Source organism: Diceros bicornis, chromosome 10, assembly GCF_020826845.1.
Source record: "Diceros bicornis minor isolate mBicDic1 chromosome 10, mDicBic1.mat.cur, whole genome shotgun sequence".
Lineage (NCBI taxonomy): Eukaryota > Metazoa > Chordata > Mammalia > Perissodactyla > Rhinocerotidae > Diceros > Diceros bicornis.
In genome coordinates, this window is record NC_080749.1 from 66,748,517 (window position 1) to 66,766,586 (window position 18,070).

An 18,070-nucleotide genomic window follows, 5' to 3' on the forward strand; every position below is an offset into this window, starting at 1 on the left:
TCAGTGCCTGCTACTGTAAATCAGGGGTTCTCAGCCCCAGGTGTCCACTGGAATCACCTGGGAAGCCTTTGAAAGGCACCGAGGCCAGAACCATGCACCAATTACATCAGAGTTGCTGGGTGCAGGCGGGATGAGCATCACTGTTTCCTAAAGCTCCTAGTGATTCTGATGTGCAGCCAACCAGAGTTGATATACTGCTCTTAAAATATCAGAATTCCTACTCGTCCGGCCAAAGTTCTTCTTGGTATGGGAAAATGACTATTTCTAAATTAATTGTATGTTTTTCTATAAAATGATAGTACACTATTTCAATGAAATGGTATACTTCTATAAAATGGTGGCCTGACCTTGGCATAATGTCATAAGTGGTATCTCCAAAATTGAATTGATGCAGATGCAGGAGGGTGCTACTGCCAGATTCATTAAAAACAAAACAAAAATAGAATAAGACTGTGCAGCTAGTTAGCTAAGTGGTCTTCAAGTCTAGCTTTAAGATCAAAATATTTTCTTATCCAGCTGGGTTTGGTTTGGATTTATCTGGAGATTTTAAATTCTGGCTGAAATATTGATGGGTTAATTCTGATTTCTCGGCTGACTGTGGAAGCAGTCACAATTTCAGGAACTTCCCGGTTAACTGGCGTGCATTTTCCCAGCCTAACGGAGGGAGATCGGACGAGGTGAATATTGGGAACTTGGACCCTTTCTCCTCCCAGTTCCTGAGATGGGGTTGCCTGCTTTTTCCCTGTTGGAACTTACTTTCTCCTCTACATATTACAGCCTCCAGAATATTAGAACTTGAGCCATCCCTTTTGAGAAATGAGCCAAATGAAGGACTAGAGCTCACCTCATGATGCCCAAATTCCTATCTTCATAAGGCACGTTATGGTTTTTGCTTTATTAAATAATGTTCCATCTTTAGGAAATTTTTATCGCAACATGTATTTTTTTTTTTTTTTTGGTGACATGTAACCATAAGCCTTTATTTTCAGTCACAGGTCAGATGTGAGCGGCCCTGTTGATCCCATCTGGGTTTGCGTCTCATCTACCGGTCAGCTGGGGCTGATCTCGGCTGGCCTGCCTGGGCAACTGGGCTTCAAGCGGTGGGTCGCGCTGGGGCAGATCTTCAGATCTGCTCCAAGTGTCTCATTCTTGGGTGCGGGATGAAGTGATGTCACAGGCACCTCTTGGCCGCTTCCCCCTGCCGAGCTCTCAGATCACCAAGCTTGGTGAAGTCGCCATCCTCTCTGTATCAATAGCAGCACCTTATGCGTGCCTCTGTCACTTCACTTACTACATTACACTGAAATAACCTATCCACACTTCAGTCTCCCCTGTGAAACTGTGAGATTCTTGAGAACCTGGTCTCAGTCATCGCTGCTTCCCTAGCACCTACCACAATTTCAGGCACATAAAATTTACTTATTTAGTCTTTATCAAAGGGAAGTATGCTGAACAAAATCACCTTAAAGAGCTATTAGAGATGTGTAATAAGAATGTATTTATGGAAGTCTTTTGTACATCATAAATACAAACAGAAGCTATCACTTTGTTCATATTCTCTCACTATTACCAATGACTCGAGAATTTTATCAGTGATTTACTGATTTGCTACAAAATATTGCTTGTAAGAAAGAAATAAATCCATGATAACAATCACTATACACTCTTCTCCTTGTCCTATTGTTTGATTGTTATATTTTATTTTTAGACACAGAGCTATATGGGATTAGAACTGAATTCTATCACCCAGATCTCTTGTTGTCCTGCTTGACTAGATTCTCACATTGCACTCATCTTGCACATTCTTATTTTGGGAATAAGGGCAAAAAGGAGAGAATGGCTGCAACCACAGATGCCTGTAGTTTCCTTTTCCTTCTCGCACTTCTCCCAGTCAAAGGGTGGCATCCAAGTTCACAGCAAAATGCCCTGTAATTTTCCAGAGATACTTCAGTGTTTGATATTATAGCCTGAAAAAAAGAGAAGTCTTCCTAGCTAAAGCGACTTTTTTTGGACTAAATTTTTTTTTTGTGTGTGAGGAAGATTGGCCTTGAGCTAACATCTGTGCAGTCTTCCTCTACTTTTTACATGGGATGCTGCTACCGTATGGCTTGATGAGTGGTGTGTGGGTCCGTGCCCGGGATCCAAACCTGCAAACTCCAGGCCACCGAAGCATAGCATGCAAACTTAACCACTATGCCACTGGCTGGCCCCAGTTATTTATTTTTTTTTTGATACATTACATATAAGATGTTTCCCAAGAAAAATGTCACTTTGGTAAAACTAATTTTCCTACACAATGGAGAAAATAAAATTAAGTTTTAGGGTTAAAATTGAGAGCTTTGATTAGCTTAAAAAGATAGATAAATGCTTCTGACATTTTACCTGTAATGTTTGTATGTTCTTCACCTTCCTCAGGAACAGCATTAAGAGGGGCAGAGGCACAACTAAGCAGCAGACATATAGAAGCCCAAAAAATCTGTTCTTTCTTCATCGTATAAATCATCTCTGAAATACAGAACACAGATATGTCTAATAAAGTGTTAATGTATATTTATCTATAGGCTAGTAAGAATCTTATGCATACCTCCAAATGTAAATTTCTATGACATTTAATGTGTATTCTCATACATCCCTGTTCGCAAATTCCATGAATCATATTTAAAAACGTGTGTATGTAGCGTTCAATATTGTAGACGCACATACTTTCAGTGCATATATCTAATAATATTCAAGTACACAGGTCATATTTCAACTTTGAAAATACAAATTAAAATAGCAATAATTGAGAGACGTGGGTAAATGCTGATCAATATGGCTAAGTATGTAGTACGATCTATTTTCATATGCAATTCTATTTGCCACGTCTTTCTATAGCTATTCTTCTTTCTCAGAACTAATTATATGTTAATTTTTCTTGCCTTTTTCTATAATTTAATTAATGCAACTTTCAATTCCTGATTTCTCTTTCTTTTTGCTCTGGTCTTTGTTTTATAAAAGAAACACATTTTCCAAATTTTCCTCTTTGTTTCCTTTAAAATATATTTCTGTTTTTATAACCACTTTCCTGGCCAGGTTTTCCATGAGATAGCAAACAAAACTGCTGAATAAAGAAATATCAAACATTCCAGCCAGTCCTTTACCCCAGTTCTTCCAGCCTCAACTTAGGGAGTTATCTGATTCCAAAGAGTTTCACAGAAAAGTGGCTTTAAGTGATAAGCCAACACATTTACACTCTAGGGGAAACAGATTTCAGCAGGAGAGTGAGACTTCCTGTTTCAAAATGATTTAAAGATCTATAGCAAAAAATAATGGAAAAGCATATCTAAGTTTTTTTTAAAAGAGACTATTTCTCCTTTGGATTCAAAGGGGAAAAGAAATGTGTAATGTTCACACAGGATGGGAAGAGAAAAAGAAGGGAATGTATGCACGTGTTCAGTCACTAATGCTATCAGAGTCCGGAAGGAAAGAGAAATCTAATCAGTAAACATTCACAAACACAGGAACAGATATTCCATCAAAAACGACTTAGAGAATTCTCTGTTTATGTCTGTAGTGAATCCCAGCTGCAATAGACACCATTGAGGTGTGGGTAGCCTTATAATAAATAATAAAGGCATACATGCCATTTTGCTTTACGCTTCATTAAAAATCACTAGTGCGATGTATAACCTACTTTCTCATAACACTTCGGAAACGTTAGCACATAGTTGATTTTTAGTCAGTAGCAGTGTTATATACCTTCTAAAAATCATATTATAAACTATTTGAATCCACACATATATGTATGTATTTGTATGCATATATGCACACGTATATATATTATTTTGAAGAATCTATCAGCTAAACTTTAGTTTTTATTTTATTTTTGAAAATGTGTTTTTAGTGACTCTTCTAATATTTCCATTTGATTCTTTGAGATATACAACCCGCTATACTTTGAGCGTAAAATACAGCATGTTTTTCTATCCCATGGCTTAGGGAGCAGGCTGAGGTTGGGTGCCTGCTGAGGAACTCGAAGAGAATTGGGGCTCTAAATCCATCAAGTTACTTTCTTTAAAAATGGTGGTCCAGAAGGTTGCCAAATTTCAGTAGTTTTAGACTTTCCTTGGTTGGAAGAATCAGAAGCCAGCTCAGGCAGTTTGGGTCATCAGCTCATTCATTCTAGAGAAGGTAGAACACCTAAGACTAGAGAGGCAGGTTTACAGCTGGATCTCAGAAACTACTAGTCAGGGGGCTGACCAGCACCAGGAGCCCCCCATTGCTGCTGCCCTCCTTAGATGAGATTTATTCTCACCCAGTGCAGCCCAACTTTCTCTACATAGTACGATGCATAGCTCTGATAGTTCCTGGGTTTTAAACCTGAAAGATTCTTCCATCAAAATAGTGTAACTATCTCCCTTTGTGGACCAGGTTCAAACAGCTTGAGAACAGCACTGATAGTTTCAATTTGGAAAAAGTGTCCCACCTTTTGGACCAATGTATTTGAGGTGGAAAGCTGTAGGAGACTATCATGGATTTGGTGGACCCTAAGTGGACTTATCAGGGATCGGGAATAAGAAAATGTAATAACATTGCAAATCTGATTCAAGTATTTGGTTTTGGGGACAAGTGTAGCTCCCAGGAGGAGGGGATTACTGCACCGGAAGAAAGGAAGGGTATTAGACAGATAAAACTATAAGTATGCACTACAACAAGGCATAGCTGATTAATGGCTGATCCAGAACTTGAATTCAAGTCAGTAGATTGCTAGTTCAGTGCTCTTTTTTCTCTATAATGTTGCCTCATAGAAGTGACCGAAAGCACTAAACGATTCAGTTTCCCAGAGCAGTAGAAGACTGATTTGGGCACACCACTGAAAAAATAGTACAATTTGTTATAACACTGATAAAACTGTAATTTGTGGAGATCAATTAGAGTGAACTGACCGAATTATATATTATTGTAGTTAACTTCTTTTTTTAAATTTCAAAATGCATCAAGTTACCTTGCAAAATGGCGAACAAGACAACAAACCCAAACTGTAGCTGTGCATTGGTTAACTTGCTTCTCACACATCCCTGTACCTTTCTGCATGCTGGCCCCATTAAAAATATGTACTACCTCATCTGGTATCATACGCAAAAATTGATTCAAGGGAACTTGAAGATCTAAATGTGAAAGATAAAACATTAAATCTTGTAGAAGAAACATAGGAGAATATGTTCATGATGAATGTGGTAAAGATTTCTGAATCAGGATACAGATAGCATCAATTATAAAATAAAATACTGATAATTGGATTTCATTAAAATCAAGAACTTCTGTTCAGCAAGGTAAGCACCATTAATACACTGAAAAGACAGGATGTGAGAAAGTGTTTGAAATTCATATACCTGAAGATTATATATTGAAAATGTATAAAGAACTACAAATAAATATCCAATTAAAAATAGGTTAAAGGGGCTGGCCTGGTAGCATAGCAGTTGGGTTCTCACGCTTCACTTCGGCGGCCCGGGGTTTGTGGGTTCGGATCCCGGGCGTGGACCTACACACTGCTCATCAAGCCATGCTGTGGCAGCGTCCCACATACAAAATAGAGGAAGATGGGCACAGCTCTTGGCTTAGGGCTAATTTTCCTCAGCAAAAAGAGGAAGATTGGCAACAGATGTTAGCTCAGGGACGATCTTCTTCACCAAGAAAAAAAAAACAGGTTAACGAAAACAGGTTAAAGACTGAACAAGCACTTCTCAAAAGATTATATGCATATAGACAATAAGCATATTAAAAGATGCTCAACATAATTAGTCATCATAAAAATACAAATTAGCACTATTGTGAGATACAACTTAAATTAATAAAAACAGACAATACAACGTGTTAGTGAAGATGTGGACCTCCACCATCGTTGGTGGGATTATGCTACAGTCTGAATGTTTATGTTCCCCCCAATTTTTATGTGGAATCCTAACTCCCAAAGGTGATAGTATTAGGAAGCAGGGCCTTTCAGAGGTGTTAGGTCATAAGGGATGGGATTAGTGTCCTTATAAAGGAGACCCCACAGGGACCCTTTGTTCTTTCTACCATTTGAGGATACAGTGAGAAGGCACCAGCTGTGAACCAGGAAGAGGGCCCTCACTCTTGCCAAGTCACCTTTAATTTATAATTAGTCGTCAGAAGTTATCTAAGCAAGAATATATTATGTGAATGTGCTGTATTAGTGACTAGTTGTGCATAATAATATGTTAGACACTAAGGGAGATTAAAAAATCGATAGAGAGTATTGACCCTTAAGGAATTTACACTCAACCAACTGAGTTAAATAAAATTGCGATGATAAATGCCAAGATGAATGTCAGGATATCTTTGCATATAACAGGCACGTAGTAGTGGACAATAAATATATGTTAAATTATTTGACTTGAATAAAAATAGTATTTATGTATTGGGGCCATAAACTAGATATTGTAAACTCAGCTCTCCCAGCAACCTGTTAAGTAACTTTTGGAAATAAATTTATATTTCTGAACCTGATTCATAAAATGCATGACTTGTGCTAGATTGTCCTTAAATTCCATTCCAGTTCTCAAAATTTATGTATTTGAACTAACACATTTTATACACTTTGCAGAATAATTTATAGCTATGTTGTGTAGCTTACATTTTCTATTCACTTTAATGCTCATTTCCAGCATCTGTTTTATTTTTTTAGGTCAAAGTGTGTTCTTAGAATACTAGTTCAGCAAGATGTTATTAGTTGTTACATTTAGAAAATGATCATAGGTTAATATATATTTATATCTTAGTTAAAAAATTTATATAGGTTCTCAACTGTAGGTCTTTTTTAGAATCTTTATTATGGTAATGTGCGATTGTGTCTTCTATGGGGAATATAGTAAATGTATTTCCAAACTTATATGACAAGAGACTATTTTCCCATAAAATATTTTTTGGAAAATATCCGAAGAAATAAGATACAGATAAGGAAAAGTCAGTAGATTTTCTGAACCAGAAAAAATATTTTAAAAGTATGATGTGATTTGTGCTTTAATAAAATCTCGCATGTGTGGAAAGATGTTGAGAGCGCAAAATTATAAATGGAATTAACAGCTAAAATATTGCAGAGGATCCGACTGAAATTATGAACAGGGAGCTATCAGTGGAACTACAGAGAAAAGAGCAGGTGGGAGAGACTTTTTGAGTTAAATATTGGTAAAATTGAGTGAGGATATGAAGGACAGAGGATTCACGTATATCCTGAGTGAATTGTTGTGCTAGTCAGACAATTAGGTACATTAATATAAGTATTGATTGGTGTGCATTTTAGAGATGAATTCAGTCTGGACAGATTGCATTTGGGGTTATGTTTTCTAAGTGGACCCGTATGAGGGCGGTTAGAGACATAAGGCAGGAGCTGGGAGATGTCTTGCTGTATTATCATCCTCATCATGAGGTAGGATCATTTCACTAAGGGAACAGACGTCCAATTAGTCATTCCCAGCTCGCCTTCAACTTTATTTTCTGTCAGTCTTTCCCGCAGTTGCTTGGCTTTATGGACACTGCCTACTAATCCCTTGGCTCCATTGAAACTGCTGATTCTTGAACAAACTATACTCATTCTAGGTTTAATAATTTGAAATTGCTATTTCCTGTCATGGGAACACTCTTTTACAAGATGCCAGAATAGCAGACTCCCTTGTTTTAGTCAGGACCCTTGTCAGATATCCTCTCCTCCAAAAGATCTTTGAGTACCATATTTAAAAAGTAACCACCACCAGTTCCTCTGTCACTCTCTATGCCAATAACATGTTTTTTTTTTTAAAGGTTCTTTGTCTTTTCATTATTGAATTGTAGGAGTTCTTTAAATATTATGGATATAAGTTCTTTGCCAAATACATATATTATAAGCATTTTATTTAGGTCTAAGGCTTATCTCTTCATTTTTATACGTGTCTTTTTCTTTTTTTTTTTTTGTTGTTGAGGAAGATTTGCCCTGAGCTAACATATGTGGCTAATCTTCCTCTTTTTGCTTGAGGAAGATTCAGATTGCTGAGTTAAGATCTGTGCCAATCTTCCTCTATTTTGTCTGTGGACTGCTGCCACAGCATGGCTGCCAATAAGTGGTGTAGGTCCGTGCCCAGGAACTGAACCAGGGCTGCCAAAGCAGAGCATCCCGAACTTAACCACTAGGCCACAGGGCTGGCCCTACAAGTGTCTTTTGATAAGCACAAATTTTTAATTTTCATAAATTTGATTTTTGAAAATAATTCGGTAGCTATTAGTATACCCACAGAGTTGTACAAACATCACCATAATCAATTTTAGAACATTTTCAATACTCTGTAACTCCCCACCCTTTAGCCTCACCCCCTCACCAATTTCCCCATCCTCACTTCCCTAGAAAATCATTAATCTAATTTCTGTCTCTATATATTGACTAATTCTAAACATTTCTTTTATTTTTTTGGTGAGGAAAATCAGCCCTGAGCTAACATCCGATGCCAATCCTCCTCCTTTTTGCTGAGGAATATGGGCCCTGGGCTAACATCCATGCCCATCTTCCTCCACTTTATATGGGACACCACCACAGCATGGCTTGACAAGCAGTGCGTTGGTGCGCACCTGGGATCCGAACCTGCAAACCCCGGGCTGCCGCGGTGGAGCATGCACACTTAACCGTTGCACCACTAGGCCAGCCCCTAGACATTTCTTTTAAATAGAAGAATACAATACATGGCCTTTCGTGTCTGGCTTCTTTCATTTAGCATAATATTTTCAAGGTTCATCCGTGCTGCAACATATATCAGTACTTTTTATTGCTGAAAATATTCTATTGTATAGATATACCACAATTTATTTATCCATTCATCACTTAATGAACATTTGTGCTATTTCTACTTTTTTGGATATTATGAATAATGCTGCTGTGAACATTTGTGCACAAGTTTTTGCGTAGACATATTCATTTCTCTTGGGCATATACAGGTATACTTTGTCTTATTGCACTCCACTTTATTGTGCTTTCAATATATTGCATTTTTTACAAATTGAAGGTTTGTGTCAACCCTGCATTGAGCAAGTCTATTGGCACCATTTTTCTAGCAGCATTTACTCACTTCATGTCTCTGTGTCACATTTTGGTAATTCTTGCAATATTTCAAACTTTTTCATTAGAATTATATTTGTTATGGTGATCTGTGATCAGGGATCTTTTTTTTTTTTTTTTTTTTTTTTAAGATTAGGGATCTTTAATGTTACTATTGTAATTGTTTTGGGGTACCATGAACCGTGCCCATATAAGATGGCGAACTTAATAGAAAAATATTGTATGTGTTCTGACTTCTCCACCGACCAGTTGTTCCCCTGTTTCTCTCCCTCTCCTCAGGCCCCCCTATGCCCTGAGACCCAACAATATTGAAATTAGGCCAATTAATAACCCTACAATGGCCTCTAAGTGTTCAAGTGAAAGGAAGAGTTGCACATCTCTCACTTTAAATCAAAAGCTAGAAGTGATTAAGCTTAGTGAGGAAGGCATGTTGAAAGCTGAGACAGGCTGAAAGCCAGGCCTCTTGCACCAAACAATTAGTCAAGCCGTAACTGCAAAGGAAAAGTTCTTGAAGGAAATTAAAAGTGTTACTCCAGGGAAGACACGACTGATAAGAAAGAATACAGCCTTATTGCTGATATGGAGAAAGTTTTAGAGGTCTGAATAGAAGACGAAACCAGTTACAACATTCCCTTAAGCCAAAGCCTAATCCAGAGGAAAGTCTAACTCTCTTCAATTGTATGAAGGCTGAGAGAGGTGAGGAAGCTGCAGAAGAAAAGTTTGAAGCTAGCAGAGGTTGGTTCATGAGGTTTAAGGAAAGAAGCCCTCTCCATAATGTAAAAGTGCAAGGTGAAGCAGCAAGTGCTGATGCAGAAGTTGCAGCAAGTTATCAGAAGATCTAGCTAAGATAAGTAATGAAGGTGGCTACACTAAACAACAGATTTCCAGTGTAGACAAAACAGCCTTCTATTGGAAGAAGATGCCATCTAGGACTTTCATAGCTAGAGAGCAGAAGTCAATGCCTGGTTTCAAAGCTTCAAAGGACAGGCTGACTCTCTTGTTAGGGGCTAATGTATCTGGTGACTTTAAGTTAAAGCCACTGCTCATTCACCATTCTGAAAATCCTAGAGCTCTTAAGAATCATGCTAAATCTACTCTGCCTGTGCTCTATAAATGGAACAACAAAGTCTGGACGACAGCACATCTGTTTACTGCACGGTTTACTGAATATTTTAAGCCCACTGTTGAGACCTACTGCTCAGAAAAAAGATTCCTTTCAAAATATTACTGTTCATTGACAATGCACCTGGTCACCCAAGAGCTCTAATGGAGATGTACCATCAGATTAAAGTTGTTTTCATGTCTGCTAACACAACATTCATCTTTCGGAATCAAGGAGCAATTTCAACTTTCAAGTCTTATTCTTTAAGAAATACATTTTTCAAGGTTATAGCTGCCACAGATAGTGATTCCTCTGATAGATCTGGGCAAAGTAAATGGAAAGACGTCTAGAAAGGAGTCACCATTCTAGATGCCACTAAAAACATTCGTGATTCAGGGTAAGAGGGCAAAATATCAACATTAACAAGAGTTTGGAAGAAACTGATTCCAGCCCTCACGGATGACTTGGAGGGGATCAAGACTTCAGTGGAGGAAGTAACTGCAGCTGTGGAGCAAATAGCAAGAGAAATAAAATTAGAAGTGGAGCCTGAAGATGTGACTGAATTGCTGCAATCTCACAATAAAACTTGAACGGATGAGGAGTTGCTTCTTATAGACAAGCATAGAAAGTGGTTTCTTGATATAAAAATCTACTCCTGGTGAAGACGCTGTGAAGATTGTTGAAATGGCAACACAAGATTTAGAATAGTACATAAACTTAGGTGATAAAGCAGCAGCAGGGTTTGAGAGGATTGACTCCAATTTTGAAAGCAGTTCTACTGTGGATAAAATGCTATCAAACAGCACCGCATGCTGCAGAGAAATCATTCGTGAAAGGAAGAGTCAGTCAATTCAACAAACCTCATTACTGTCTGATTTAAGAAATTGCCACAGCCCCCCCAGCCTTCAGCAACCACCACCCTCATCAGTCAGCAGCCATCAACATCGAGGCAAGACCCTCCACCAGCAGAAAGATTACAACTCTCTGAAGGCTCGGATGATGGTTAGTATTTTTTAGCAATAAAGTCTTTTTTAATTAGAGTATCTACACTTTTTATTAGACATAATGCTATTGCACACTTAATAGACTACAGTATAGTGTAAACATAACTTTTTTATGCACGGAGAAACCAAAAAATTCATGTGACTGGCTTTATTGCAATATTCGCTTTATTGCAGTGGTCTGGAACCCAACCTGCAGTATCTCCGAGAAATGCCTGTACCTAGGACTGGAATTACTGGATCATGTGGTAACTCTGTTTAATCATTTGAGGAACTACCAGACTGTTTCCAAAGCAGCTGCACCATTTTACATTCCTACCAGTAATATCTTGCTTTTTTGTTGTTGTTGTTGTGAGGAAGATCAGCCCTGAGCTAACATCCACTGCCAATCCTCCCCTTTTTGCCTAGGAAGACTGGTCCTGGGCTAACATCCGTGCCCATCTTCCTCCACTTTATATGGGATGCCACCACAGTATGGCTTGGAAAGTGGGGCGTCGGTGCGCCCTCGAGGTCCGAACCTGCAAACCCTGGGCCACCAAGGGGAGCACGCGCACCTAACTGCTGAGCCACTGGCCGGCCCCCTTGCTTTGTTTTTTAAATAGCACTTATCCCATTTATATATTTATTTGCATACATGTTCATGGTCTCCATCACTAAAGCATTTTCCGTTCTTAGCAGACCCCTTATATAACATTCACAATTCTATGTTCAATACCCAAAATAATGACTGACATAAGTAATACTTGATGAATAAATGAATTAATTAGAATAAACTTTGAGAGCTAAAATTAGGTTAGAGTATGGATCTTTAGATATATCCATGCAGTTTTATTTATTTCTACCAAAAAATAAAGAGATTAGAAGCAAATGTGATGGGATGGCCATCCATCCATATTTCTTTTTCTAATTGTGTCTTTCGTATTGCTTATTCCACTTTTCCGGAAGTACGAAATATTTCAATCAAAAAATTTGTTCAAAAGGAAATTTTTAAAAGACAATGTAACACAAATGGAGTAGATTTCCTATTTATAAAATTTTGCTTAAATGATATATACTTTCCAAATTAAAGGAGGAAGACAAGGGCGACTGCTGAAATCCAATCAAAAGAGATGGTAAGTGTGTAGGAGAGATGGCTAAAGAAAGATGTGCTTAGAGAAGAGGCAATTAGGTGAAAGAAATGTATTATTTGTTATTTCACTATTTATGATATAATAGTCTCAAGACAGTCTATGAAAGAAAGAGAAGTGGTCTGTGTGAATCTAGGAAGTGAGGAGCCAAAAAGGGAAAGCAAAATGGAAGCACTTGAAGATTGTCACTTGTTGAAGATACCAGCTCAACCATGAACTTCATGTTAACTATAATCCTCTTAAAAATCCTATCCTATATAAAATATTACACCCATCTTAAGAAAACTGAGGCTCAGAAAGGGAGTATAACTTCCCAAAGAGAATGAGATGGAGCTAATATTTGCACCTACATCTGTATAACTCCAAAAATCATGGTCACATCACCTTGCCTTCCCAAGAATTGGTCAATCTGTCTCCTGCGTTGTCTAGAAAGCACCCTGCCTCCAGCTGCCCTCGAGGTTATTCTGGTTTGCTTGGCAAATATCACTGTAGTAGAGATGGCTATATTCCATATGGAAACCAAGAACCATCAGATCAATCCAAGAAATCTTCCTCGCTTTCTCTCCCTCTCCCTCTCCCTCTCCCTCTTTCTTTCTCTCTCTCTCTCTCTCTCTCTCTCTCTCTGTCTCTCGTCTGTATTGTCTTTCCTCCCTCCCTCCCTCTGTCTCCCCCTTTTCCTTCCTTCCTTCCTCCCTCCCTCCCTCACTCCCTCCCTCCCTTTCTTGGTTTCTTTAGTGGTTAAGAGGAGTGGTCTGGAGTAAGACTGTGTTATGGGATGAATTATGTTCCCCCCAAATTCACATGTTGAAATCTTAACCCCCAGTACCTCAGAAATGACTATATTTGGAGATAAGGCCTCTGAAGAGGTAATTAAGGATGAATGAGGTCATCGGGGTTGGGCCCTAATCTAATATGACTGGTGTCCTTATAAAACAAGATTAAGACATAGATAAACACAGAGGAAAGACTGACTACCTATAGGCCCAGGAGAGAGGCCTCAGAAAAAAATCAACCCTGTTGACACCTTGATCTCCAACTTCTAGTCTCCAGAATTGTAAGGAAATAAATTTCTGTTGTTTAAGCCACGCAGTCTGTGGTACTTTCTTACGGTAGCCCTAGCAAACTAGTATGGTCTATAAAACTTCAAATACCAGTTCTGTAACTTACTAATTATGTGCATTTGACAATATATTTATCCTTTCTTCGCATTTGTTTACTCATTTATAAAATAGGTATTTTACTATGACCTGTCTCATAGGGTGTGAGGATTAGATGTAAAGGAATTAGAATGGTGAATAATTAACAAATGTTAGCTATTATAATTTTTATATGTAATTCTTGACACCATTTTTGGTTTGTTGTAAAAGCAGAAGCTCAATATTCATGGGGCTTATTCTTTGTTGAGATGTCATCTCAGACTCTTTGAAAGTCTAAAAAATAATGAAAATATAGCACTGATTTGGAAAGAGTTTAGGCAAGTGGAGAGACATTTTGGTTCCAATTTGGTTAGGTATGGAAGCGGAGAATTGCTGGGCTACAAGTTGTAGGTCAGGCAGTACAGATCTTAATGTAAAGTGAATGTCCGTCTAAGGCTCCAAGTCCTCTGAAGCTAGAAATATGTTGGCAATCTGGCTTTGGTGACTGGAGGAGAACAACTCAAAGGAAATGGCAATGGATATTGGTGTGGATGAGAACTTACCGCAGGATTCAGAGAGAAATGAGCTCACAGAATGAAAGAGACCAGCAGTAGGCTGGAATTATAGTACTAGATTTCTAGCACATCTTTTTGAGAATGGCATGAAACAGCATGTAGACAGTTTATTGATCTATTCTATTATTAGTTTTGGGGTACATTTCTATTATTTTATCATCTTTAAATTAATCTGGAAAAATCACACATTGTATTTACTTATATATTATCAGCATGGTGCTTATATAATTTAAACTTCCTAGTTCAGATTTTCTTTATCACATATTGTTGAACTTTTTCTTTTTCAAAGTTTTACTGTTAATCTCTAAGCTCACGGAGTACTTTGCCATGTCTAAAAGAAAGAAATTTCATTTGGGCTGCTCCTTTATTTGCGGTGTACCAATGAAAGACAGGAGAGACAAAACCTGACAACAAGAAAAAGAGGGAAAAAAAATAACTTGAAGAATAATTCCAGCTTTCTGCTCAGCAGTGGCTAATGTTGTTATCCTCTTGGTGTTTATTACTTCCATCCACTCAATTTTGCTGATCCCTGGAGGGGTCGGGGGGGCAGGCACTATCCTTCTGCCCAGTGAAACCTGGAGCCTGTTTTTGTCTTTAACCTATGTGCTTTCTCGGCTATTTCTCATTTTGGGTGAGTCTGTAACACACTAATACTAAGGATAATAAATGAAGAAAGGAAACAGAATAAAACTATGGTGGGAGGAGGGAGACAAAAAAAATCTATAGGGATTCTAATAGTGTTCTATTTCCTTTTTACATTTTAAAATTCATTTTTTATAAGTAATATTCTCAACTTAAAATTCCAAAATATTCATAACAACTAGGATCTGCAAGTGGATTTTTGTTAAAAATATTTCTTACTAGACTTCTAACTTTTGTTCTCAAATGGAGAGTTACTGAACTTGTATAATCTCAGCGAGATGTTTGAGAGCCAGATTTTTCTCAGGAAAAGAGTATTTTCTGAATAAATACATTGTGGGAATGCAAATGTTTGGGCAGTTTCCCAAGGGAGGTCTCAGGCTGTGCAATTGCACATGTACCACATACCAAATTCTAACAAGTCAGTCCAGAGCCTTTTTTATCTCTTTGTTAACTTCCCCCTAGGTCCTACATTCCTGGGACACGGAGTCATCACTATAAGCATTATTTTGGCATCAGGATTATTTATCTATGACATAAGATTAAAATTAACATCAACTATCATGAGGTTCTGGCTATATGGTATATATTCCACATTTATTTTAAGAAATTATATTAGAAGTACAAAGATATATCATTATAAAACATCATTTTCATAAAAATTTATTACGTTTTGAAGTAGTTTCTTATCTATTAGGTTATTGTATCTTGACAATAATGCTGTGCAGCCAACGGGGCAGGTACACTGAATTCATGTCAGAGAGATGTGATTTATTTCCCAACATCATATGCCTGGATGTCTGGTAAGTGACAGAGGCAGGACTAGATCCTGGACTATCTCAAAGCATCTTTAAAATAAACAAGATTTATGGAATAGAGAGCAAATCCAATTCAGGAAAATACGACTAAATATATTAATTACTTATATCTTTCTGTATTTATTTCTCTTTGAAATATTACCTTTATTGTGACTTGAAGAAGATGATTTGGCAACATCACCAAAAGAACTACAGGATAGAAATTGGTTTCCCTGGTTTGCTAGTCCTACAAATACAATTGATTAACCAATGTAAATTTTTGCTGTGATCATTATTATAATTTTTGATTCACTGACTTGCCTAAAAGTTTTCTATTCCTGGCTTAAACTCTATACTTCATTAGGGATTATATTTATTTCTGTGAAATATTTCCACATCACTCTATCCATATATATATGGGAAGCTGATTTTGGACCCAAGCCTTAGCTAACCATATTAGAGAAGGATATAGGTCATAAGCCGTAGAAAACCTGGGGGTTTGCGCCTTATACAAAAGAGGCAAAAGTCCTCTGGGAAGAGGCACAGAAGTTCACCCAGCAGTCAAAGCCTGAACGAACAGATTAGAACAAGCCTTCACAAGGGAATGTCTAAAGGAGGTAGTTGAAAATCTGTCAAGTATCATATTTTCTCTTTTTTCCCAAACTTTAGCGGAAATAGAAACCACATATACACACATTAAAAAAAAAATCTTGGCTAAAGACCAGAGTTGAAAATAGCAAATTCCTATTTTATTTGAACCCCATTTCAAACATGTAATTATAGTCAGTTCTCGAGCTACGTGGGATAAATTTTTTTACTGTAGATTAAGTCTTTGTTTAGATTTTCTCCCTAGATGCCTGCTTTTAAGGCATTTTCTTACCATGAGGTGGTTAAATCACGTTTGTCAAATAATAATAATAAATCATAATGCAAATAGCTGTTTCCACTAATGAACATTTATTATATTTTTCTCATTTATATCTCACACTCAACCTAAGAGGATACCTTATCCTCATTTGATAGAGGAAACAAATGGTGGTTCAAAATGATAAAATAACTTTTCCAAGGAAACAGCTTGTGAGTGGCAGTGTAGTTGTGTGTACCTGACTCTCAAGCCAATGCCTTTAATCATTGCTTTCTACTGTCAGATTTTAAAAATAGTGTTAGTGAAATAAAATTTAAATATTAGTAAAAATTATATTTACACATTAATCTGTAGATTTAATAGTATGATTTGTTGTAATAAAAATAGTAAGTAAAGGGCAGGCCCCGTGGCTTAGCGGTTGGGTGTGCGCGCTCCGCTGCTGGCGGCCGGGGTTCAGATCCCAGGGGCGCACCGACGCACCGCTTGTCCGGCCATGCTGAGGCCGCGTCCCACGTACAGCAACTAGAAGGATGTGCAACTTCCTTGACAACTTCCTATGACATACAGCTATCTACTGGGGCTTTGGGGGGAGAAAAATAAATAAATTAAAAAAAAATAGTAAGTAAATATTTGAAAAAGGCACTACAGATTTGATTACGGCAGTCACCATCTTACAATGAAATCATGTTCCAAATCATGTTGGTAGGGGAGATTTTTGGAACTCTGAGTATACAATGTTATAAATGAAGTTTATGTTGATAAGCCAGCTGATAAAAAATTGAATAAAAGAGCCTTAATGCCTAAGGTAGGCAGCCTTCAATGAACGAGGTTGGAGGTCTGGCAAGAACGCTGAATTAGACCCAGATCAAGGTGGCTTTTCTTTGCCATCAGTTTAGATCAGCCACAAGGCTTGAAATGGATCTTCATTAGGTAAACACACAAGCGATTTTGTGGCTAAATCTCCCAGGAGCTCTCTTAGTTTACTGGGGCTGCCATAACCAAATACCACAAACTGGGTGGCTTAAACAACAGAAATTTACTTCTCATAGTTCTGGAGGCTGGGAAGTCAAGATCAAGATGTTGGCAGATTCAGGTTCCAGGTGAGAGTTCACTTCTTGGCTTGCAGACGCCACCTTCTCTCTACGTCCTCACACGGCCTTTCCTCTGTATGTGCACGTAGACAGAGGGACCTCTCTCTCTTCCTCTTGCCTCTAATCTTTCAGATTAGGACACCACTCTTAAGACCTCATTTAACCTAAATTACATTTTAAAAGCCCTATGTCCAAATACAATCACATTGGGGGTTATGGTTTCAACACGTGAATTTTGAGTCCATAGCAGGAGCCCTCCTCGTTTCTTAAGAAAGTGCTTCTAAACTTGGCAGGTACATTTGTTTCAGAAGTGAGGGTCACTTCCCTGATGTCATTAGGTTGTCGGAGGAGATACATTAGCCCTAGAATCCACTTTTTAACGTGTAAGCCAATTCTTTCCGTTTTGCACAGCCACAGACTTCCATGTTATATTTCCTGTTGCATTATTAAGCTTGAGGCAGGACTGGCCACGGCCTACCACATTCCTACAGGAAATGTAGACATCACCTATGTAAGAAGGATGCTTAGTATCCAGTTCTCCCAAATTGTGTTTTTGTTGTTGTTTCCTAAGAGGGGACAGCTCTTCTCAGAAAATAACCATTCTCTATAAGTCTCTTCTAAGGAGAAAGTGTCTTTTTAAGTTCACAAAAAGAAG

General features: G+C 37.9%; 1 protein-coding gene across 3 annotated transcripts in view; it reads right to left on the reverse strand.

The window, feature by feature from the left end:
- Positions 1-18,070, reverse strand: part of TFPI (tissue factor pathway inhibitor) — a 99,689-nt gene that overhangs the window by 43,268 nt on the left and 38,351 nt on the right. For all 3 annotated transcript variants that reach the window (XM_058549390.1, XM_058549391.1, XM_058549393.1), the window contains one exon: positions 2,383-2,505. In XM_058549390.1, coding sequence (XP_058405373.1) covers positions 2,383-2,505 — 123 coding nt within the window. The remainder of the gene's footprint in view (positions 1-2,382; positions 2,506-18,070) is intronic.